Here is a 25,818-nt window from a genome sequence, read left to right on the forward strand (position 1 = left end):
TATTCAATCCTGTAAATGCCGAGATTTGTGTTTTTACTGTATGCCACATTATACGCTTTTTTACAGAATACTGACAGGTAAACGAAACCAGTAAGTTTTATTGCCTTATTGTGCCATCTTTCCACTGAAACTAATGTGTTCCCGAACCTTAACACATAAACGCAATTAACTGACAATATCTATAAAATACATATGTGATATCGCCCACCACCAACATAGGTAAAACACATGCTTTAACACACTACATATACAATACGTTGTGATATCAACCACTACCATCATAGGTAAAATGCATGCTATCATACACTACCAATATCTATACAATACGTTGTTACATCAACCACTATCATCATAGGTAAAATACATGCTATCATACACTACCAATATCTATACAATACGTTGTGATATCAACCACTACCATCATAGGTAAAATACATGCTATCATACGCTACCACTATCTATACAATACGTTGTTACATCAACCACTACCATCATAGGTAAAATACATGCTATCATACACTACCAATATCTATACAATACGTTGTGATATCAACCACTACCATCATAGGTAAAATACATGCTATCATACGCTACCACTATCTATACAATACGTTGTTACATCAACCACTACCATCATAGGTAAAATACATGCTATCATACACTACCAATATCTATACAATACGTTGTTACATCAACCACTACCATCATAGGTAAAATACATGCTATCATACACTACCAATATCTATACAATACGTTGTGATATCAACCACTACTATCATAGGTAAAATACATGCTATCATACGCTACCACTATCTATACAATACGTTGTGATATCAACCACTACCATCATAGGTAAAATACATGCTATAATACGCTACCAATATCTATACAATACATTGTGATATCAACCACTACCATCATAGGTAAAATACATGCTATCATACACTACCAATATCTATACAATACGTTGTGTTATCTACAACATACATTTTCATATCACCCACTACCAATATCTACATCTTACATTTTAATATCACCCACTACCTCATCTATAATATACGTCGTGATAACATCCACTACTAATATCCAAAACATACATTGTGATATCACCTACTACCAATATCTACATAATATACGCCGTGATAACACCCACTACCAATATCTACATGATACATTTTAATATCACCCACTACCACTATCTACATCATATATTGTGATATCACCCAGTACCAATACCTACATCATATATTGTGATATCACCCACTACCAATATCTACATCATACATTGTTATATCACCCACTGTCTCATCTATAATATACGTCGTGATATCTCCCACTACCAATATCCAAAACATACATTGTTATATCACCTACTACCAATATCTACATAATATACGTCGTGATAACACCCACTACCACTACCAATATTTACATGATACATTTTAATATCACCCACTACCAATATCTACATCATATATTGTGATATCGCCCACTACCAATATCTTTTGATATCACCCATAACCAAAATCTACATCATATATTGTGATATCACCCACTACCAATATCTACATCATGATATCACCCACTGCCTCATCTATAATATACGTCGTGATATCTCCCACTACGAATATCCAAAACATACATTGTGATATCACCTACTACCAATATCTACATAATATACGTCGTGATAACACCCACTACCAATATCTACAATATACGTCGTGATATCACCCTCTACCAATTCCAATAAATACGTTGACATAATATCACTTAAGGCTTTTATCTATAAAATACGTTGTGATACCACCCAGCACCAATATATATAAAACACCCTCAAGAAAATTTCTGGGATCTCTAAGGAACTCTTCGACAGCTATCTTGGTCATGGTATTGGCATAAATATATTATTATAAAAGTTACAAAGAAAGGTGTTCTTTCAATTCGGGAAATAGTAGTAAGGTTACACCTTTTTGGAATTTTTTTTTTTTTTGAAAGCTTGACCCACTCACAAAAATCCGTTACTGGTTTATTGAAGCATATTAAGGATTCGTTTTGGGGTTCCTTTGAATTAGCCTGTAGCCCAGGCCTACTATTTTTTTTATTTTAATTGTTGAAGCTTACTTCATCTACCAATTTCATGATTTTAAATTACACACAGGAAGCTGTCAAAAGACAGATTTAAATGAAAACCCTATAGGTAGCCCACAACCTATATTGAAGACCATAATGACCATAATAAAAGACCTATTCAATATAGTGATTAGGTGGGACTAGAGTGCGGCGTTAGATTAATCAGATCTAATTGATATAAACCCAATTCATTATGTATTTTGTTAAGTGAGGAGAGCCCGGTGAAATTTAAATATGGTTGTCAGGGATACGGAAATGAAATTTGATGCAGTAGCACTGAGATAAGTTTGTTGAGCTCTTTACCATCTTACAGCTCATTTGTCAACTCTTCTGTCAAATGGGAATTTAGCCCTATTTTTAACTGGCCGATTCATGATTAGGGGTCTCAGCCTGATAATCAGTATTAACTATTTCATTAGGACTATTGTTATATGTTCAAGGATAAGGGGATTATCTCAGTTAAGGCGATTTAAATAGCCCAACAATTAGAACTCGATTTGTTTGCAGTTGTGAGGTCAAATAAACGACGTGTTTGTACTTGATGTAATTAAACCTCCCTTAAACACACAATGTCGTCGTCCATATTAACGCATGCGCTTTACATCACACGTGTTCATAAACAAAGTTTGATGGAGAGGGTAACAAACTAAAAATAGTCAGTATTGAGTTTTGTTGTGTGTGGATTGTAAAAACTTTTTTAACTCAGGTAGTTTGTTCAAATTATAGATTTTAATATGGGGACAGAGGCGAATAAGGATGACCGAAGCACACCAGAATATTTAGCACAGTTATTAAAAGATAAAAAACAAATTCAAGCTCTTCCGAATGTATTCGTTCATGTGGAAAAACTTTTAGACGAAGGTAAGTCTGGTGTTTTGATTTATTTATTTCAGATTTTACATAGACATAGAGGTGCTATACTCTTGCAAAGTATCATTACTGAAATGTCCCGTGTTTTATTTATTTGGGCGATGTTTCAACATCTTCTTGACGGTGTAAAAATTAGAATACCCAACCGACAGAGCTGTGATTTATGAACCGTGACGTAACTGTAAAACTTTGAAAGGAAGGAAACTCCGCTTTAAAAGTTATTTAGAGTTTTATTACTATTTTGTTTTTTTCTAATAATGTATTTGTTTGATAGCAGTATACAAATCTGTGATAGATTGAATGTTGTTGATCTATCCAACGAGTATCTGCTATTTTTAATCACAGGCGCATCACATTCCAACACATAAAGTGAAGTTTTGGCAGCCATCTTGTAAAGTTATACCCTTCGCTGAGCTCATATATTTAGTCAAAGGGACACGCAACTTGTTTGGTTGGGTCTTATTTCTTTATCTCAATGCCTTGAGGCGTTAATCGCATGCCAGGCCATGAATGACAGCTACTGTCAGTGGTAAAATCACACTTATATAGGACCTAAGCTTATATATCACCAATTCTAAAATAGCATTTTGTTTTTAACTAAACTACTAGGCCTACTGCTAGATCTAAGTCTATAATGTAATGTTTTGTGAACTGATTAGACCTTCCACATAGGCAAAGCCTATAGGCCTACTATTATAATTGGCTAATTTGATTTTTAAATCTAGGCCTTCTAAAATGTCTATCAATTACCAGGTACTGGTACACTACAAGAACAACAATAAACTTTTCTTGGATAGGCCTAAATCTACACATTTCCATTTAAATTATGTTAATCTAAAAATAAAAAATTCTTGTAACCAGACAGTGTTCAGAATTTTACTCTTTTAGAACATATGTTTGTAAGCTCCTTGAAATCTGTATTTGAAAGCACATAGATGCATCACATTTTGGCAGTTTTCATATCAGGGATAGGATAACAGTAATTTCATGTACTGGGTAGATGATAATATATTAATTTCTGACCAAGACTTGACTATATTCGGTTTTCATTGACAACTGATTCAATGGAACCCATCCAATTGATTTCAAATCGTTCAAAATAAAATTCTTTATTCCTTGACAAAAACACATCGCACCAGACGACACATCCATTTCCACTTGTGTATCATTAGAAAAGAACAAAAGTGCACAAGAAATGAATTGTTTCTTAAATCTTTTCGAAATTACTTTCTTTTTGGTCTAAAATCAGCTTCTATGAAATTGGAAATTCATTAATCTATGTAAGAGAATTTTGAAATGGCCATTATGAAGATAGAGCTTTGATGATTTAAAACTGACAAAAGGCCTGAAATGTGATTAGAAAAAAGATGCAAGAAATTTGGATTAAACTGGAGATGGTACAGGATAGTTAACTTTCTGTAACCAGTGATTGGAAAGTCATGACAGGTCTGAGAAGATTAGAGAATCTAATAGATTTAAAAAGTACCAATTCTTAAAGGGATTGTAAAGAGGGTTTATAAAGTTTTAGGTATCAGGACATTGATAGTTTAGCATCAATTTGTACCATTCCAATTTTCTGTCGGATGTCTGTGGTGCAATTCCACAATAAATAAGTATTTGATGACATCACTAATCACAAAATTTGCTTTACATGTAAGGCCTTTCTTGATTAGTTAAGTCATCAAGCACTTAGTTGAATTGGAAATGCAGGAGCTACAGATGACTGTTTGAAAATAAGAATGGTGCAAATTGATGCTCTCAGTGTTCATGATACACATAAAAAATTTTGAAAACCTCTTTACAATTCCTTTAAAATAAGATATGTAAATAATCAGATAGAACATGGCTTAATATCTGTACCAATATGACATGTTACTATTAGGATAATATAGCAGACGGAAAAAAAAATATATGAATCTGCAGAAGTTAAAGTACAGATTAGAATCAAACTATTTACCTGCAGTCTGGATATGACTTGTAAAACCTGAATTATTTTGATTCTATAAATTGAGAAAAATACTAACCTAAGTCTAAAACTTGGATTCGATTTCAACATTCTTATATAAAGCTTCACAATTTTTATCATCTTGAATGTAAAGCTCAATCTGATTGAGTGCAATTATCTGTTGGCATTATCTGTCTGGACTCTTATATTCATGAAAATTCTCTGACTGCAATAATGAATAGTCAGATTAGTGGAATCTCAATTATTTATTGGAATAAAGTAGCTGTAAGAAATTTAATGGATAAATTGTTAATATATTATATCATGCTCATTGATCCTAAAATGTCTATTTAATCTGCACTAAAAGGCCCGTCTAACTCAATGATTTTGATAATAAAGAAAATATTCCCAGAGTAGAATTATAAATAATGTGTCTATAAAACATTGACCAGAAAGCCTGCACATAGCGGACTATTTTTGATGTAAGCTTAATATATGTAAATATATAAATTGGTGGTAGAAATGGTTGTCATTATATCATTTAAAAAGGACTATTTTGGTTTTTATAAAACCTTGACCAGAAAGCCTGCACATTTTATAATTTTTAGACCATGACCATTTGGTTTTCTCCTGAAAATATTTTGTTTTGAAAAATGTCTAGTTTGACCATAAGACCTGCACATATAATTTCCAATGTAAGCTTTTAACAAAATAAGTGGTAGAAAATGGTTATTTGGCTTTCTTCTGAAAAAGTAATATTTTGCTTTTAAAACTGTGTATAAAATTTCAACCATAAGGCTTGTATGTGTATAATGGCCAGCTGATAAGTAGTAGATGTCAAGTAGAAAGCAACCAGCTGGTTCTCTCATCAACACAACACCATCATCAACTTTCTAACAAAGTTTCATATTTCATCTGTAGTCTTAAAAACTCTTGTCAATGCCATGAACCCAGACACCAGACCTTGGAACAATAATCAGTGATTCCATGATTGTATCCTGGTACATTTTCATTATAGTAACCTTGGAAATTCATCTTTGGTTAGGGATTAGTCTAATAATAAACCATGATATAGACAAGTAAAATTTATACTCCTTTCTTACCTTCTTTTATCAAATGTCTGAAGAGTCATTTTAAAGTTGAGCTTTGATGATTTTTTTTTTTGAAGTGATCTACTGTATAATTTTTGTAATATAGTTTCAAGAGTGTATTGAAGTTTTATCAGACAATTAGCCAATACACTCCCCTATAATTAAAGTTACCAAGTTCTGTGTGTGAAAATTGTAAACAATTTCATCATATATTTAACACTATCTATTTACCTCTCAACAACAGCTGAAGAATATAATTCAATTTGAAAATCATTGCATTCTATTGTTACCAAATATTTACTTTATGAATTTGGTTAATTTTTTTTTTACAATCTATTATTTAGAGCTAACCTCTTAACAAACACTTAAATCAGATTTTAAACTTTTGATACGAATTACCCAATGAAGGGAGCTGTAGAGCTTTGATGTGTGTATGTAAGGTAAATGGATGGAATGGTTTATTGGTCAGAATTGATGATATACATTTCCTTATCAGTTGCACCCATGACCTCAGTCATGTTATATTTCTTTGCTCTCTTTTCAGAAATAAACAGAGTCAGAATTTCACTTTTTCATCACAAAACAAACAGAGAACCATTAGAATTACCACAAAATGAAGGTGCTGCCGTCACATTATCAGAAAAAATATATGTACCGTCAAAAGAACATCCAGAGGTTAGTTATTTTTATGTTCATTATTTAATTTATGTGTCAGCTTGTTCTCTTGATACCTGATAGTTTAAATCACTCAATGCTGTTTGTCTGTTAGACTACAGTCATAAATACATGTATATTATTCTTAACATAGTTAATGTAACTCAAGTATGCACAAACAAGATTTGTACCAGTGATGAATTTCAATGCTGCTACTGAGATAATTATCAGACAGTTATTACGAAAGAACATTTCTGGAAGTTTCTGTTTGTTTTCTGTTGAACCGTGTTTGCTTTCTTAATTTTAAATAAAAGTAGTATACAAGCATTCAAGCAGTCAATGGTGTTTTTGTTGTTGTTGTAGTGTGTGTTCTTTGAACCTTTGTGCCAGAAGTCTTTTATTTCATATATTCAAAGTTTACATCACATGGTTACTTCTGAGGTTTTATCACAACTGATATACTTCTATCAGGAGTGGTGAGCAACCATCCTACACTAAAGAAGTATACTCTCAGCTGTTTGTCAAGTCGAAGTGTTTGTATATCTCACTGCATGATCAAGGAATTTGGGTATTAATTTACAGATTGAATTTGGAGGAATTTGTTATGGAAGCTGTTGGTAGTTTTCAATACGACTCAAACATGCAAACTGGCCTACAGAAAAACAATGCTCTTGAAATGGGTCAAAATATTTTCTGATGATAGTTTGATATAGCTTGATATATAAGAATTTTGGATCAAGCGGATCTGAAACTTACTAAGCTCTTTGATGAGAAATTTTTTTTTTGGAATACAAGGATAATTGTCTCTTGAAACAAAATTGCTAAGTTGTGGAATAAAAAGATGATTAAATGGATTTAAGAGGTTTTCTAAGAAAGATATTTGCAATGCTCTCGATTTGTTTTAGAATTATAGATAGGTCAAATAGGAAATTGGAATGCAAATAAAAGTGTTGCTTCGACATATACAAATAAAAAAGAAACCATTGTTAAACCTTTTACTTTTCACAACATTGATAGCAAGATTTATCACAGAGTTAAATTTAGATTTCAAAAGTTGATTAGCAATTATCACATCAAATTTCACGAATTAGTTTTGGCTAATCCATTCACATTTCAATAAAGTTTGGTAGCAATTCAAAATGTTCTGGTTGTAGACTTCAGATCAATCTTGCCAATGACATTTAATCCATAGGTTATGGAGACTGAGAGCTGCCTATGTTTCAAGATTTGGCAGAAAATTTTCTGAGAAAATATATAATTTGATTTGATTTTCAGATTGTCATGATAAATTATAATTTTGGCTAATCAAAAGGAATATTTGATTGCATAATGAGTCATTATGACTTGCAAAGTGCTATGCTATAACGATTAAATTGAAGCCTGATTTATCATATCAATGCTTTAATCCTAGGTTTTGGCAGTGCAGCCTGAAGTTGGCTTTTATTTGACGCATAATATGTCTGATCATTCCAAGGATAACTCACTTCTGCAGGCACTGATTTATGGCTTTCACCATTCTCTATTTCAACATTAGGAACCTTATTGAACTTATGAGTGAACTTAAGTTAGTTAGTAGAAAGATTAGTGTTTCTAGCTAATTGGCAGTGAGAAAGATTCTCTCAAGGAATTTGCAGATTTTATTTTTGGCTGCTGAAAGTTGTTCTAGTAGTAACAACATTATGAGAATGAAGAACAGATGTGATACTAAATTATAAAATAAAGTTGTAAAATCTTGGGGTTCAAAACTGACTTGAAATTTAACACTTTAAAACTAAGCCTTTCGTCATCTTCAAGTACACAGCTCTCTTATGTTTCTATAAATCACCATTCTTAAAATGTGTACATTAGGTTTTGTAAACTCGTGTTATAACTATTCCTTTGTTTTCACAAACTATTTGTAGAATTAACTTGCTTTCCTCAAGATTTGAAATGGGAAATTGTCAGACTGAATATGATGATACTTATATTGATGTACATCATCAATAACTTGAACAAAAAGTGCATTGTAAATTCAAATAACTTTCAGTATAAAACTGAATTAATTTTAACTGCAATATAAAATGTCTATGTCAATGCCTCTGGAAAAGGTGTGGTAGGCTCACCCTTTTAAAATTGCTGATGATCAGTTTTAGATTAGGCTTGTCAACATCATGTCCCTTTCATAGAATTGAATGAGGTTCAATAGTCTCTTTCTTATGTAAGATAAACAGATTCATTCATTAGTTTTTGATATATTATGATCTAAATGAAAACCCCAAAAATCTAAAAGAATGAAATGTAAAGAGGTTTATTCTAAATATAAACTTTGCCTGGAGGTTTTAACTTTGAAACTTACATTTCTTTATTTGTCATGAACTACTTATTATTTATGTCTGGCTTTATTATGTGCTCATTAAATTTGGAGCCCATATTATTGTCTTGTACAGAATCAGACGTGTGTTGTTATTGTTCATCAAATATCCATCAAATGCATATATTACAATCTTACTATAAAAAAGTTACCTAATATTGCAATTTCATTAAGCCTGCCTGCAAGATCTATTAATTGTTACCTTTATATAATGATTTTTTCTCATCAGTATATTTCTTTTATTTTTCAGTTTAATTTTGTGGGTCGGATATTGGGTCCGCGTGGTATGACGGCTAAAGAATTAGAACAGTATACAGGTTGTAAAGTTATGGTACGAGGTAAAGGCTCAATGAGGGATAAGAAAAAAGTAAGTGAGATTTTATAACCTTTGTATCTTTTAGTAGAACATTTTTTTTAAAAATTACCTTATTGTTTCACACTGGGAGATTTTCACTTTTTTTTTATCCAAAAGGTTGATCGCAGATCAGTTTTCCCTAAGAAAGTTACTGATATTACCATATAATATTAAACTGTTCATTCAACAAGTGATAGTTTCTAAATGCCAGTTATGAATGGTTTAAAATTTTCAGATTTTATCAGTTCCAGAAATAATGTGCTCCTTGGAATCTGGGTTCTGGCATCAGTTTTCAATAAATATGTATTGTTGAGAATATAAATAGTTTGATGGAAATAAGAACTCTGACCATGTCTTGAATTCACTTTTGTTTATTCATGGTATTTTATCACTAAAAACGAGAATTTATATGTTTTATTATAAACTATATTCTCTGTTTTCTCAGGAAGAACAAAATAGAGGTAAAGCCAATTGGGAACATTTAAATGAAGAATTACATGTGTTAATCACAGTAGAAGACACAAAAAAGAGAGCTGAAATGAAATTACAGAAAGCAATTGAAGAAGTTAAAAAATTATTAGTTCCAGCAGTAAGTATCAGCATTAGGTGTATTTATTATCTATAATCTATTCTTATCTATTTTATCTCAATGAAGTTTAGTTTTGCAGGCATTATTGTATCTTTCAAATATGTCCATCTCCATCCTCTCCATGACCATCTCTTGAGGTTTGGTTTAATTGAGCATCTGTAAGACAAGATTACTTCCGATTCACCATGAAATTTGTGTTGACCTTTGTAACAGGTTTTAAAGTTAAGAACTGTAATGATGATCAAGTGAATTGTGGCGTAGTAACATTAAGGTTTAAACTGCTTAGGAAAATTAATGATGCAGTTTTTAAATTGATTAGTACTGGAGGGATTATCACAAATATCACGACATATCACTATCAGGATTAAATTGGAACAAAATGGATTGTTGGTGTAAAGATTAATTTTGCTGAAGAAACTGCAGGGATATAGGCCTGTGAATATTTGCTTGAAAGACTAGTTAAAGAAGAGATTCAAATAGATAACATTGAGCACATCTTAAAATTTAAGATGAATAATTATATAACATATTATTACTAAGAGGCTGGTAACAGTTCAAAATACAAGTTCAAATCAGTATTTTGTCTAGCCAAGGTATTTCCAGTAAAAATTTGACCGTAATAAAATAGAAAAGTATGGGTTAAGTAGTAAGATTGGTGGTACTATATAGTTATTGTTGATAGATAATAGGATACTTGGTAGGTAGCAATATAATGTTAGAAATGTAATAGTACAACTATCTGATACAAGTCTCAATTAACTATCTTATTATAGACTGTAATAGACTAGCCAATACCAATAAAACCTTAATCTGATTTCCTCACTCTTATTGCTAGTTCAAGGCTTATTTTGGCTGTGTAACAACAGACGTGTGTTTGAGAAGGTTTTTTCATAGTGTTATTTATTCAGGAAATAGCTAGCTTGTTCAATATCTTCATACACAGCTGGTTTAAATTTTCAATTCATCAACTTCAATAAACCACAAATATTACTCTATCTTCATTAACTCTTTATGTTTGTCTTAATTGCGCTCGAAATTCAGTCTTGTATAATAACTTGTTGAATTAGTGCATATGAGTTAAAATGGAAATAAAAACAGCCAGTAAAAATATTGTTTCATGCCAACGTGACATTAATCTGAACATCTTAAATATCAACAATAACTTTTACTTTTTCTTTTATAATTATCATTGAAACTTCAATATGATGTGTAAAACAAAACAAATACTTAGAGTATTGTTGATATAAAGTGAAGATGAATAGGTTGTATTGACAATAGACTTGTTACGAGTTTAATGTTAAAATATAAGAAGGAAATGGATAAGTGATGATTAAATATTCAAAAAAAAATTTTAAATATCAACTTTGTTGTTAAATAAAGTACTCATTTTTCGAAAAATTCTCATTTGCTTTCATTTCTCGGGTGTAATATCATAGGCCAAAATATGACGAATAATTGATAAATGCAGGACATATAATGATGTGTATCAATACCTGAAAATTTGTTATACAAATCTGAAGGGCTTATGAGTTGGTTATCCTAAATTGTTTTGCAAAATATCTAAAACAATGAAGCTATTTGTTTCAAACATTAACAATAATTTATTTTTGTTAAGAGTCAGTATTTTTTATTATGTGTCACCCATCTACACATACCGACCATTATAGTTTGTCTTGTTGACTAACACTATCATTTATTTTGTATTACTCTCTACCTATATATTATTAACTAACATTATTTACATTTTCTTTACCTATTATCTTCATGAATAAAAACAAAAAAAAAAAAAACATTTCAACTCTTGTTTGTTTTTGTTGAACCTTTTAAGCGATGCATTCAAAAAATTAGTTTCCTTAAGTACTTTTTAAAATGAAAATTTAACATCTGGTTTGCCAATCACTCACACCTAAATAGCTGTAACAGGATTGATTACCGAATTAGATTTTTCGGACCTCAAATATTTTCATGTACTTCTTTAATGCTCTGGTTTTTAAGTCAGTGTATCTTTAGCTGATATCTTTCTTTGTTTATCATTGTGAAATATTTCATATGAAATATCTATCACACAGTAGGGATAGAAGGTAAATCAACATTAAGATATCAAATAGGTGTAATTTAATATGCTATATTTCAATCTTCTCAACATATGTTGTATTTATGTATAATGTAAAAGACAACTAATATTAATAGATAACATACTAGAGATATATCTTGATGTGTAGCCAAATTGTCTCCAATATATTTTTTTATGTCTACATTCTGGCAAAAATTTCTTTCAAAAAAAAAAACAGTCATCATTACTTGAATTTGGCAAAGAATTTGTACTTTTGTGTGGAAAAAGAATGATAGAAAAGGAATGAATAAAAGATTAGATGGAGAGAGTAGAAGAAACACTGAAAAAATTTGAGTAGGGATTATTAGAACATATACCTTAAAATGGATTTATCTGGACTGCTGTAGGGTTTTCATGTTATATAAGGTTATTAAATACAGTAGGATTTAGTTGATAAGTTATAAATAAATATTTAGACATGAAGGATTGCTTTAGGCTAAGATCTGACCTTACATTAGGTAATATTAATTACTTCCTTCATTGCTATATTTTAAATAGAGTTTCATATACACCAATGAAGATATTAGATACTGAAATTGTTTGAGTTTGAGTAGGTTTTAACGTCAAATAGATATTGAGTAGTATAATTCTAGTAACTGAAGTAACTCTAATATAATCTTTTTAATACTCAAGTACAAGATAAATAATATAGACTAAAATACATTAATGTTCATGACAGAATATCAATTCCTCCCAAAACCCACTTTTAAAACAGAAGGAGGTATTCCTTACTAGAACCAACATTTAAAGCATTAAAATGATGTTTTCTTTGAAGTTAGAAACAGATAGAAGTGTTCATTAAAACTAGGGATGATATAAACATATCATGTTACACCTATATAACTTATCTTATTTCTAAACTTAGTATGGTTCCTTCACCAATCTTAAACACATGTGGTTACAACTTGAAAATTTACTTTATTTAAGAATATTAATTAAACTGAAAATAGGTACATTTGAAAAGTATAATATCAACTTCATTGCCTTTGGGTTAACCTTAGAAAAAGCTATTTAGGGCTATGTATCTGAAAGAATTTTTTGGTTGACCTATTTTGAAATTTTTTATAATGATAATTTCTGTTCTTTCAATTGCCATTTTAAGTTTTAAGTGGTAATTATGTTTTAGCTAAAAGTCTTAACTCGTATAGTGGAAATAATGGTTTTGGTGAGGATTGGATGTGTAAAAGGACAAGACAAGTTCAACTGGTTTTATACCGCACCCTCGATCTTGATTATTCTCATAACTGGTTCGGGATGACTGCACATTCATCTTCTTTCAATGTTGTTTATATTCTGTTTTTATATCCACTGTATAATGACTTCACTTATATAGACTTTATATACATGAAATGAACTAGCGCAGAAACACATTATTACATTACCATATTCAAGCTCTGAAGAGTTAGAGAAAAAAAAAGGTCTTTAAATTTGAAAATGAAGATATTATCTCAACTATTCAGCTAGAAGATATGTGTGATAGCTTGAGTTTGTAATGTGATATATGACTGAGAAATAGTTTGAATAACAAATATATGATATCTAGCTCTTATATCCTATGTCACATATACATCAAGTTTGTATGGTAGGCAGTGAAGCAGAAAACAGATGTACTCTATTGGCAAGGTCAGATAGAGTTGTCTGAATATTAGATATACTGAAGATATTATAAAATTACTTAAACATATATCAGATAAAAAGCATTCTTTTGCCTTTCTTTGTTCACCATTGTAAGCATTCAAAAGAATTTTGGCAAAAGCGTAAATGTTTTCAGTTTTGAACAATGATCATGTTTATATTTTGATTCCTTCCTTGCCAGAAACACAGCTGATTCACAACTCTTTCAATTTTTTCCATTGGAACATATTGGAGTCTGTGATTAATGAAACAAACAATTGCATGGCATAATAAACTTTATCCATAAAGAAAGTTTCCTGAATAGAGCCTCAAAGCAAAATTTAATTTGCCATGCTTCTAATTTCTCAACAATTAAATAAAAATTATTTATTAGAGGCCAGTTATTATGATTTTCTTACTATCTAATATGAACAGAGATCTTGAGTTTTACAGAAAAAATGGCTAACCTCTTTTAAAAATATTACCATCTGTAATAGATATTTTCATTGAGTGATAAGTACAGGCATGTGTTGTTATTTTCAAAAGGAAAGTCAATCATAAAAGTTGATGCAGTTCTAATTAAAATTTACAAGGTATTATCTGGTACTGTTTAAAAACACATGTTACAGCTGCTCTAGGAGCTTTTTTATTAGTAAAACAAATATATCTTATACTTCTGTTACTTTCAAATTTTCAGAATATATTAAATTAAAGATATTTCAACTTTACGATTGTGGATATATTAACCTATTAAAGCATGTATATTTTATTGTCCTATTGAATGATGTTTTCAGCCCGAGGGTGAAGATGAATTGAAGAAAAAACAATTAATGGAATTAGCGATATTAAATGGAACGTATCGTAATGATACAACATGTAAAATGTTATCAATACCTGGCCTACAACTACCTCGTAAGTGTCCTTGTATTACTAGCTTATAACTAACAACAGTAATTCTAACCCTATTTTTATATCACATTATTTCCAGCCTGATGGTGAAGATGATTTAAAGAAAAGACAACTCATGGAGCTAGCCATAATTAATGGCACGTATCGTGATACATCTAAACCGGCTACAGCCACATCTCAATCAGCACCTCCACCGAGTCGTAAGTCTACTCGAATCTCGTCCCAATACCTTGTGTGCGGTGCTTAGCTTCTGGAATATGTTCTTTTCCAGATTTACTTTCAGTTCTGCTTTCAGCATGTCTTTTTGTTATATATATATATTATTATTTGTATTTATTCATTTTTTTGGGGCTTAGGCATATATTTTTTGTAGAATTTTATCTGGTTTTCTACTAGTATTTAGTACCTTTTATACAAGTGTTGCTACCAAACTTTTTATAGTTTTTCCTTCGGGTGTTTATTAGGGTTTTTAGAATCTTTATATAGAACACATGCATATTACACACACCATGCATGAAACCTAGACAGCTTTCACTTTTAGCATGTATCAATCACTGTGTTATAGATCTCTCTATTTTTCAACTGTTTGTTCTTACATGCCGTGTTCTATATATAGTCAGATTAGTAAAGGGATGCATGATCAATTGTGTGATGGTTGTGTGTTTTGGGAATGAACTGGTGATTGGTTTTGGTTGTATTTAAGTTATTATGGTCCCTATTTTGTGTAAATGAAAATACAACACTTATGATCCCAGTCATAATGATTTAAAGGATATAACATTGGCAACACCTTCAAATATTTCAATTAAACTTTGGTTAGATTAACAAATGGTCTACAATGAAATTTATAAATTGCAATGGAAGAGAGGTACCTGCTTGAAACATTTCAACATTCTTAAATGGCAATACCATTATAGTATTTTATGTCTACAAACTGCAAGTTAATTTTATGCAATAAAGAGCTATTCAAGGGAGATAACCTCAAAATAGTTGAACCTCTTTTAATTCGAAGATCAAGGACAGCAAGAATTTTTTTTTTAGGAAACTTGTTATTTAAGTTTTGACATATTCATCAATCCTACAGAAGGCTTTTAACAAATTTGTTGATTAGTTGTTAGATTTTTAGTTTGTTACAATACACTTCTGTGTAAGCTAAGAATTCTTACATAAATTTGAGTCTTAATTTAGTTTTGAAGCTATGAACATCAGTGTTAGTTCTTATTTGCAACTTCTTGACCTCTTTTATTTTCTTGTCAGATTTCACTTTAGCTTCTTTTTCTTCTCAATTGTATTCAGAATATTTTACAATTTATCCTAAAAAAGATGCATATATCAAAGAATAAAATAAATTAATAATTCGTTATTAATGAAATAATATTAACGATAATTTGTTTCACTGATTTATATTAGGAAAAAGATCATTGAGTTGTGATTCAACACTCAATAAGATATGTAAGATTGGTGGTGTAATATGCATGTGATTTGACATTATGATGAGGAGAGGCAACCAGGTTTTAATTGTGTTCATATGAAATAATAAATAATTGTTTTTTTAAATGCTTTCTATCAGAGTGGACACTCCAGGTAAAAAGGCATTCAACAGTTTATTTTTTTTATTATTAAATTGGGCTTTATACTTTTATTTTGAAAAATAGAACATAAATTTTATAATTGCTGCATTATTAAATCTAAATTTCATGGAAGTAGATTAAATTGTGTTGTCCTACTATTTGACCTATAACTTATTTATGAAAATTAGAATTGTAAATTGTTACTTAAAACATTTTCTGAGAGAATCCAGAAGAACCCTCCATGGAATATAGAGATAAAAATCCCATTCATTACTTTGTACATCAAATTCAATATTTTGTGGTTACAATTATTTGTTTTTAAATTATTTGGTTATTGTTTTATTATTATTTCCTTTTAACATACAGGGTTGTGTTAATTCCCATTTTGGTTGGTGGTATTTTATTTTTAAGTCATTTTGTGTCATAATTTTTAGCTATTGATACTCAGTAAGAAATATATCTATTTTCATATGATCAGATTGATTAGGGTACCATCCATAATTATGTCATATTGTTAACACTTTTTGTAGTTGAATTTGGGAAACTCCATTAATGCTGATTCTATTGTACTTTCAGAAGCTCCCAGGTTCATGGGTCCACCTTTAACTGTTCAACAAGCTGCTCAATTTCGTACCGGTACTCCTGCTGGAGCACCAATCATCTTAGCTCCTCGAATGCCGAATATTGCTACAAGTACAGCTGGTATCATGAATGGACAACCACCACCATTAGTATCACCCTCAGAGGGAGGGTTAATGTATAACCCATATGATTATCCTTTCACCTACGCTCCTGCAGCAGCTGCTATATTAGAGTACCCTACAGGACTAGAACAAGCTGCAGCTGGTATGTTTGTCAGATGATGGCCTTATAATAAAAAGTAATATTGAATATAGTGATATGCCTGATTTTTTATTAGTTAGATTATTTTATATATATATTTGATACGTAGAATATATCACTATATTCAATATTAATTAATAATTTTAGTATTATACACATTTGTATGAATTTTTTTTTTACGATTTGATTTAGATTTGTATGCTCAATTTGTTATCAATATGATTTTATCAAAGTATCATCCTAAGTGCAATTATAAACATTCCATGATATTGAAGAAATTCATAGGTCTAAAACCAAAATGTGCAATTTTTTTTACTTAGTTCACCATGTGTGTTTTATGGCTCAAAGCTAGTGCAATTGTTTTCAGCAAGATAGTTTGGTGATACCACGATTTTCTGTGTTTTTTATATAATATTTAAATGGATCTGAAATCCACATTCCTATCAATTTGTTGTGCTTGATCTCGATTGATGTTGTAGTGACGAGCTGGTATGTTTGAACATATCATTCCCAGATGCTTCTGTAGAAATCCATGGTTCAAAGATTTGTTATCTTTGTTATTTGTCCCAATCTTACATCGAACAAGTTCATAATAGTGGCATTTAAATTGACAATTGCTCAAAGTAAATGTATTTTGAAGGATGTTATATTATATAATCTATATTATTTGGTGGTGGTTATATTATATTATATAAGTAGTCAATAATTATGTATTTTATTATTTTAATCACTAGCTTTTATTTCAGTTTTGTTACTCATATCTCCTGGTATATCATTAAATAACTTAAATTATAACTAATGATTGGACTGATATAATTAATTAAATTAACTGTCATTATTAAAATATCAACTTGATTCAGAACACATCAAACATTTACTATACCCAAATTTTTAATGAAGAAAAATGTAAAACCAACCTCAAAACACAAAAAAAGCTTATAATATTAAAGATGAATTATGTTTGTTGTGTAGGCAAATGGTAATAATATCTTTGTCCAAGGTCACTCCTTGGATTGATTTGATTTGACTTTGACACTGAATTTTAATTTGGCACTGAATTTTAATTGGACTAACATTTGGGGATGTGTTCTGGTATCTGTTGAACCTGATTTAGAAATAATCCAACAGTTAACATACTTGATAAAGTATTAACAATGATATAACTTAAAATTAATATGGCTCAGCCATTAAAGTTGTTATTTGATGATTATTATTTGATATCATCAAACTCTGTTAAAGTTTGTATAAAATTGTTATTGTCTCCAATCTATTAAACCAGGGGATATGAAATTTGTTATTGTAGTATATTTTTGTTATTGTCTGGATATCTATAAACTATGACATATTTTAGGTGCTGTACCGAAAATAAGACGAACATTAGCTGGAATGCGAGAGCACCCTTACACCAGGGTCACAACTCTTCCATAAGCTTAATGGAAGGTTAGTTTTGTTACACAGCTTGTAACATTTTGTTTTATTATCGATGGCAATCCCAGTTCAAAATATTTGCTGTTGAATTTGATCTCATCAAAATCAGTAAAACAAGGACTTGCATTGGATGTTTTGTCTTCACAGCAAATATTTTGTCTTTTTTTTTTTTTTTTTTTTTGTTATTTTATAGAGAAGTTTTATTATGTTTATTCAGCAGAGTTTTTATATTTTGTTTTTATAGTTATCATTTTATTTTCCTTCCAATGTGATAGTTTATCCTTGCAGACAGTATTCGTCTTCACCATGCATAATGATAGGGAAACTTAATGGCGAGTTATTTTTTACAAGATTATATATGATCATTTTATTATTTAAGTCCCATATCATGCATTCAGATATCTTTAAGTTTTTGAAAATTTAATCTTTAAGCTTGATTTTGTATAAGAATGATATTTGGATATCGAAATTTATTTGAAAAAAAAAAGATTTAGGTGTGCTGTTCAGATTGAAAGAAATAGTCTTTATGTGTTCATGACTTGTATAAATTTTGTTGCATTCAATCAAAAGAAAGTAATGTGCAATGATTATTGAATAAAAAGTAAAATAAAAGTCAATTTTATACACAAAGTGTTATTATTTATTCTCTGGTCAAAGAGGAAAAATAACTAATATTAATAATTTTATTAGATTTTGATTGAAAATTAGTTAATTAATATTAATTTTAATAAAAGTAGGGCCTATTGAATAATGGTGTGGGACTTGTGCTTAACAGACATTACTAACTCTGTTTAATTAGAAAACTGCATTGAATATTTGACTGCTTCTGTAGTTATTGAAAACTATTTAAATATAGATGACAACATGCACTGATTTTAACATTTGATCAATTTTCTTCCTATATAATCTCCTTCCTGTGTTTAATTGCTCATGACTCTAATTCATTCATTCATTATATTATATGAAAATTGAGCAGCATGGGGGGTGATACTGCATGTAATATATAAAATGAGGTGTCTAATTGAACAGTGTGAGTAATGTCTGTATGTAATGTCTGTGAACATCTTTTTTATCAACACAATTTCAGCCTTTTAGAGCCTCCTTATTCTTTCCTACTTTTACACAATATTCAAATGTTATACAGTTTCTATATCACCAAATTTTAACTAACTATATTTTTTATTCCTATAATCTAATTGAAATAATAGCTCGCCTGAATCGAAAGCTAACACTTACAAAATGTTAAAACAACTTGGCTCTTTAAAAGTTGATAATCTAGATGCTCTAACACAGGCCTTTAACTTATAATAAAATGGTTCAAATATAATTTGTGTAAACTACACCACCTTGAATGCCATATTGTAGCAGAACAAATAAACTAACATACTTTTTTTTTCTTTTTCTTTTATCAAACTAATACAGCTGGCAACTAACAAACCCTGGTCACAAAGTTACATCCCTGTTACATGGCTTTTGAGGACTAGCCAACACTGCACTTCTTACATCATCTACAGTATTAGGAGAATTGACCTCATCAGATGCTGTTTGACAACTAATACCGAAAAAGGGATACCATTTCTAATCTGGAGTGTTTTGATGGTGTCAACAGTACCTACTATATAATATGGATACTAATAGTGTTGTGTTGATCAGTTATTAAAACTAAGGTCTCATCTCTGCTGATGTTTCAAGTTCACTGTATTTTATACTGTAAATAATGGAAAGATGATTCAAATATTTTATCAAAACTTATATTCATGCATATTTTTGTTCAATTCATATCTTTTTGTAACGTGTATTAATGAGAGATTCTGTAAATAACATCTTTTTTACTAAGAACAAGAAGAAATCATGTGAACAAAATATTGTGAAGAGCATAATCAGAAATTAGAATATCAAAAGTGAAGCCATGCATGAAGTGATATTTGTTTTTTATGTTTGGGAATCTCAAGAGCCATATCAATTTATGAAAAGCATAATGAAAATCGATTGTTTTGATATTATTTTGTTAGTATTTAAGAACTGGTTATACTCATACAATATCAATAATGTAGAGATGATTCTTTTATAACATATAAACATTATCTCAAATTATCATATATGATTATTTTATAACATAAACATTATTTCAAATTATGTTTATATATATGAACATTTTCTCAAATTATGTTTATATATCTCAAATTATCATATCTGATTATTTTATAACATATAAAGGTTATCTCAAATTATGTTTATGTATCTAAAATTATCTTATATGATTATTTTATAAAATATAAACATTATCTCAAATTATCATATATTGATGCTTTCCTATTGGAAATCAATTTCTAACACGTTTTTGGTATTTTACTGATAGTTCAATTCAAATTACGAATGTTCAATTATATATTTATTGGATTGAAATGAAACTAAACAAGTAAGATATTAATTAGTGAATTATACTAGATAGTTTTTGTATGTTTTTTTTATCATTGTTAACAAACATTGATCATGTATTTTTTTGTTGGTATATTTTATTATTAATGTTAGATTGCTTATATTTATATACTATTCTAAAACTTGCCATTTAGCTTCACTTTTCACCTTTATCATTCCTATTGTTCATTGCATTGCATTGTAGTTACATAATCTAGCTCCAGCCATTAATTATTCTACTGATAAAAAGCTAAAGGTTTCAACAATTTTTATTTTTATGGCTTTTTGGTTTTTGGCTCTAATTCAACTGAAAAAAATACAATTCTTAAAGTCAGTTTATATTTAATTAACATCAGGGGAAATATTTCCTTTTTTACAATGAAAAAATAAATTTCTGTATTTTGGCATAAAATGAATTATAATTTGCGAAAAAAGATGTTTTCTGAAATAATTCTCCTGGAACGATTCCAATGTTTAACTAAGTACTGATATGTTTGAATGATAATGGAATGTTGAAACTGTGAAGCTAAATGGTGATTGAATTGAATCTCAGACTGGCATGTTACAGGAATAGTTAATATGCCTCTTCTATAGAACACTTATCTAATACTCTCAGATCTTGACACCCACTGTATATAAAATAATATATCATTAACATAAGGTTCAATATTGAACATATCATTATAGTGCTTCGAGAAACCAGGATCTTCCTTATCATTTCAATTATGTGATATATTGTACTTAAAAAAATTATAACATATCTATGCACATTTAACATCTCCGCCCAGTATAGTTGATGTCTAGCATTTTATAATAGCTTTTTTAATGAACTTCAGTTATATAGAATGCTTACAGAAAGATTATGTAACATTTCTTTATAATTGAAATTTGAGACTAGATTGCTTTATTTGATAAAAGTTGATGAAAGTATTACAATCAGATTTAATGCTTTGATGTCTAAATAAGAAAGATTAAGTAACATTTCTTTGTATTTAGATGAAATTTGAGTATAAATTGCTTTATTTGATGTCTGTCTTCCATACAGTAGATAGATAGTATTACGAAGCCTGTATATATACTCAGTATATTATAATATATTCACCATAAGCTATGTAACAAAACTTAACTTATCTTGGATTCAAAACGTACTTTTACTAGGCTACATAGATATCTTGGAAATACTGCATTTATCATATCAATTTATCAAGAAATATCTCTGAATTTGAGTGCAGGTTAATTATTTGCATTTATGCTCAAGTAAATAGAGGAGAGTTGAAGGACAGAAAGAGAGAGTTCTTAGCGACCAAATGTTTTTTACAAGAATGCCAAAGGGAAACAAATCTAAAGATGTTCTGGATCCAAGATATATGTTGCTTTTTGTTGATATATATATCTGACTAATATTCTATTTGTGTTTGTTGTTAAAGATGTTGTGTGCTCTATTAGGTTTTGGTAATAAACCAACCTATCTTTTGCTCAGATTTCAACAAAAAGCCATCATGGTTTATCCAGTAAGTATATTTGTGAGATTTGTGTGCTCAGTTTTTGCTTATTTTGGACAAGTTTTTTTTAGTTCAATTTTACTCAAAACTTGAAAGGTGATACTCTCCTATATTAAAATATTTTAAGTGCCTTAATTGCATTATTAGACTAGGAAATTTAGAAGATATTATAGTAATGTATGTATATACAAGTTAAGTATATTTTCATACCTGTGATAGATTTCATAAAGATCAAACAAAGGGCAACATTAAAGTAAAAATTGAGTGAGATATTTAAAAAAAATTTGAACTAATGTAGATCACACTGCCATAAACATAAGAAATTGCGTCTGATTATTTCTAAAGATCAAAGAATGGAATGGAGATTGAAATTTTCAAGATATTCCAATTGAGATTTAATTCTTGGTATTGGAATTAACAGATCTTTGTTATGGGCTTTGATTCAGCAGCATTATCAGATATTTCTCATTGAAGCCCAAAAATAAGAAATTTATCACAGGTATGCTTACCAAGTTATTTAAACTGATATTTGGCATAATATTATGTATTCTTACTTGTTGTTAACAAGCTTTGTACAAGATGTACGTATTGTTGGCAATTTTAGGGAATCTCATCAATTTGACTAGAAAAGTTTTCTATTTTTTCTACTAATCATACAATTCTTTAGTTTTCATTCTGACCATCTTATTCTTCCTATTAACATTATAACAGTTATCATGTTATATCATTTTACCACCAGTAACTCAACTGCAACTTTCGGTCCTTTTTTTTTTTTTTTTTTTTTGGCAATTTATTAGTATTTTTGAAAGGTTTAATTTGATATTCAAATGGGTGATGGTCCGTAATTTTGTTGATGTGTTTGAAAAAATCAAAATGAATGGTGATTCTACTTAATTTGAAATTAACAAAGTGTAAATTTGGTGATTCGAATGTTGGAATATCCTTTAATAACATTTTTTTGCATCTTTTATTAATATATTATGATTAACACAATTACTTACTGCTGTCAAAGCTTATATTTAACCAATTGGCCAACTTATTTTGTACCTTCTTACTTAATATAGTATGACAATAAAATGTTTGTAGCCTTCAATTCCCATTTCTTCTTTATTTCTAACTCACTAATATTGCCTTGTGTTTGTGCCTAGAATCTTCAAAATTTTCAATTCATCTTGGTGAAAAATTAAAATAGTCAAAAATGTTTCTTTTTTTTTTTTATCTGTGGCACAAACACGTTGAAAGCAAGTATTTTCCTTGTATTAATGAAGCTGGCATGATAACATGAAAGTTGTGTTGTTTGTGGTTTGAGGTTGGTGTTTTTAATAACATTTTTCTACTACCAGATTTTGGTCATTTTACATTGAGGTTCACTAACTGATATATTTGCCTACTTACAACCTTTATTCACAGGTCCAACAGATAACAAGCTTTTATTCTTTGTTATCATTCAGATCAACAGGTTTGATCTTTAGCTTGGTAGTTGGTAGCTACTAAAATTCAAACTAAACCTTTACTTATAACTATTATGCACATATAATTATTCTGTATTAAATCTTCTATTAATTCAGGGTATCAGAAATAGCTGGTCTAAACTTTGCCATAATACTTTTAATGTTTGGAATCATCTTGCCATTTGTGATGTTTCTGTTGTTTTTGGAGACTTGCTCAATTGCTCAATTTTGTATATAAGACTGTAAACCTGTTATGTGACATAATCTAGTATTATCAGCTAGGATAGATTTATTTATCCATGACATTTTAGGCCTTTAATTTGTTTTTACCTATTTTTCATTTAAATAACAAATAACTTATAACATAACTGTGCTTTGGTGATAATTCCAACCAACATGTTCTTCTGGAGCTTCTGTTCAAATAATTTTTAACACTAATCCTCTTGAGCTGACTAGTGAATTAGGTGGAGCACATAAGACAGATTAGTGCTAATATAGCTTGTTAACCACTATTTCGACCAAATGGAATTTAGTTATAAGTCCTTCTACTCCCAACCTTACAAAATAGTTTGGCCATTTTTTCACGCAGTACCAGATGGTATTGGTGTTGGGTGTAATAACCCAATGGTATTTGGACAGTATAAACAGCAGTTTTCCCAGTCTCAAATCTACCCCGTAAAGCCCTCCTGAATATACTATATTCAGTTATTTATGGAGAAAATATTTTCTTTTCTTCATTTTCATCTCGGATAATTTGCCTATGAACGTCTGAGATGATGTTCATTGAACTCAAACCCAGGTTTGCTCTTCATATGGATATGGAGAATACATTGACGTCATCAATCATGTTGATACATCCGCAATAATTAATTGCCTGTAAAAAATATTCTAGGAGACACTTTTTTGACGAATTTTAATGAAAAATGGGGAAATTGTTCTTTATCATCCACAGATGAACTCAAGTTTTACTTTGAAAAAAAGGGTTTTTTCAGTGTCAGCATACTACACAAAAGATTAAAACCTCTTCACAATCCATTTAACTGTAATTTTATCCCTCCTTTCAGCACAAAAGGATATATATATATATATAGTTTGCCAAGCGATGAGCCCCTCTGTTCTGGCTGTAACAAATAAAAAGGCAAGGTAACATGTAGAAATGATGAAATCTTTTGTGGCGTTGATGAATTTTCAAATAATCTTAATCGTCTATAAGTCAAGGGAAAAAACCTGAAACAGTTAATCAAATTATCATCAAATTCAAACATGAATAATGTCCCATCGCTATACAGGCAAGGGCAATAACTCTGAAACTGTTAATCCGATTATTACCAATTTCTAACTTGACCGAGTCATCAATATATATTATGGACATCTAGTTTCATCAAGATAGGATAAAAAAAAATTGTAGTCTCTATAGTGCCTACAATGCAAATTTGACGCTTTTTTATTTACTCTGAAACAGTTAATTCGATTATTACCAATTTGGAACTTGACTGAGATCTCTTCAATATATACATGCATACCAAGTTTCATCAAGATCAGATAACTGTAGTCGTTATCGTGCCTTCAAGCCAGATTTGTCGCATTTACTAAGCCAAGGGCAATAACTCTGATGACCGAGATCCCATCAATACATACAAGCAAACCAATTTTCACCAAGATCGGATAAAAACTGTAGCCTCTATCGTGCCTTCAAGGAAAATTTGAAGGGTTTTCTTCCCTGTCAAGGAAAATAACCCCGAAACCGTTCATCGGCTTATTACCAATTTCGAATTTGACTGAGATCTCATCAATATATACATGCATACCAAGTTTCATCAAGATCAAATAAAAACTGTAGCTTCTATCGTGCCTATAAGGCAAATTTGATGCCTTTTTTTTTAACTAAGTCAAGGGCAATAACTCTGAAACCGTTCATCTGATTATTACCAAATTCGAACCTGATCGAGATCTCATCAATATATACATGTATAACAAGTTTCATC

General features: G+C 29.9%; 2 protein-coding genes across 2 annotated transcripts; both read left to right on the forward strand.

Moving 5' to 3' along the window:
- Window positions 1–1,217: 1,217 nt before the first annotated feature.
- On the forward strand, window positions 1,218–1,391 carry LOTGIDRAFT_130249 (hypothetical protein; the record flags this gene model as incomplete). Its single annotated transcript, XM_009065248.1, has 1 exon — window positions 1,218–1,391. A coding segment is annotated over one exon (174 nt), but the record flags the coding sequence as incomplete, so codon positions are not given.
- Window positions 1,392–2,765: 1,374 nt separating this feature from the next.
- Window positions 2,766–17,407, forward strand: LOTGIDRAFT_221190 (hypothetical protein). Its single transcript, XM_009065249.1, has 6 exons — window positions 2,766–2,991; window positions 6,581–6,711; window positions 9,291–9,407; window positions 9,841–9,984; window positions 14,700–14,859; window positions 16,771–17,407. Exons 1-6 carry the CDS (start codon window positions 2,865–2,867, stop codon window positions 17,052–17,054), a joined length of 963 nt encoding a protein of 320 aa, XP_009063497.1. The 5' UTR covers window positions 2,766–2,864; the 3' UTR covers window positions 17,055–17,407.
- The last annotated feature ends 8,411 nt before the right edge of the window (window positions 17,408–25,818 follow it).

Source organism: Lottia gigantea (assembly GCF_000327385.1).
Source record: "Lottia gigantea unplaced genomic scaffold LOTGIsca_69, whole genome shotgun sequence".
Lineage (NCBI taxonomy): Eukaryota > Metazoa > Mollusca > Gastropoda > Lottiidae > Lottia > Lottia gigantea.

Bases quoted from the DNA above. Each gene is read 5' to 3' on its own strand.
- LOTGIDRAFT_221190 (XM_009065249.1), top strand. From the start codon at position 2,865: ATGGGGACAGAGGCGAATAAGGATGACCGAAGCACACCAGAATATTTA. The intron at 2,992-6,580 runs GTAAGTCTGGTG...CTCTCTTTTCAG, and splicing joins GGAAAAACTTTTAGACGAAG to AAATAAACAGAGTCAGAATT. The intron at 14,860-16,770 runs GTGCTTAGCTTC...TACTTTCAGAAG, and splicing joins GTCCCAATACCTTGTGTGCG to CTCCCAGGTTCATGGGTCCA.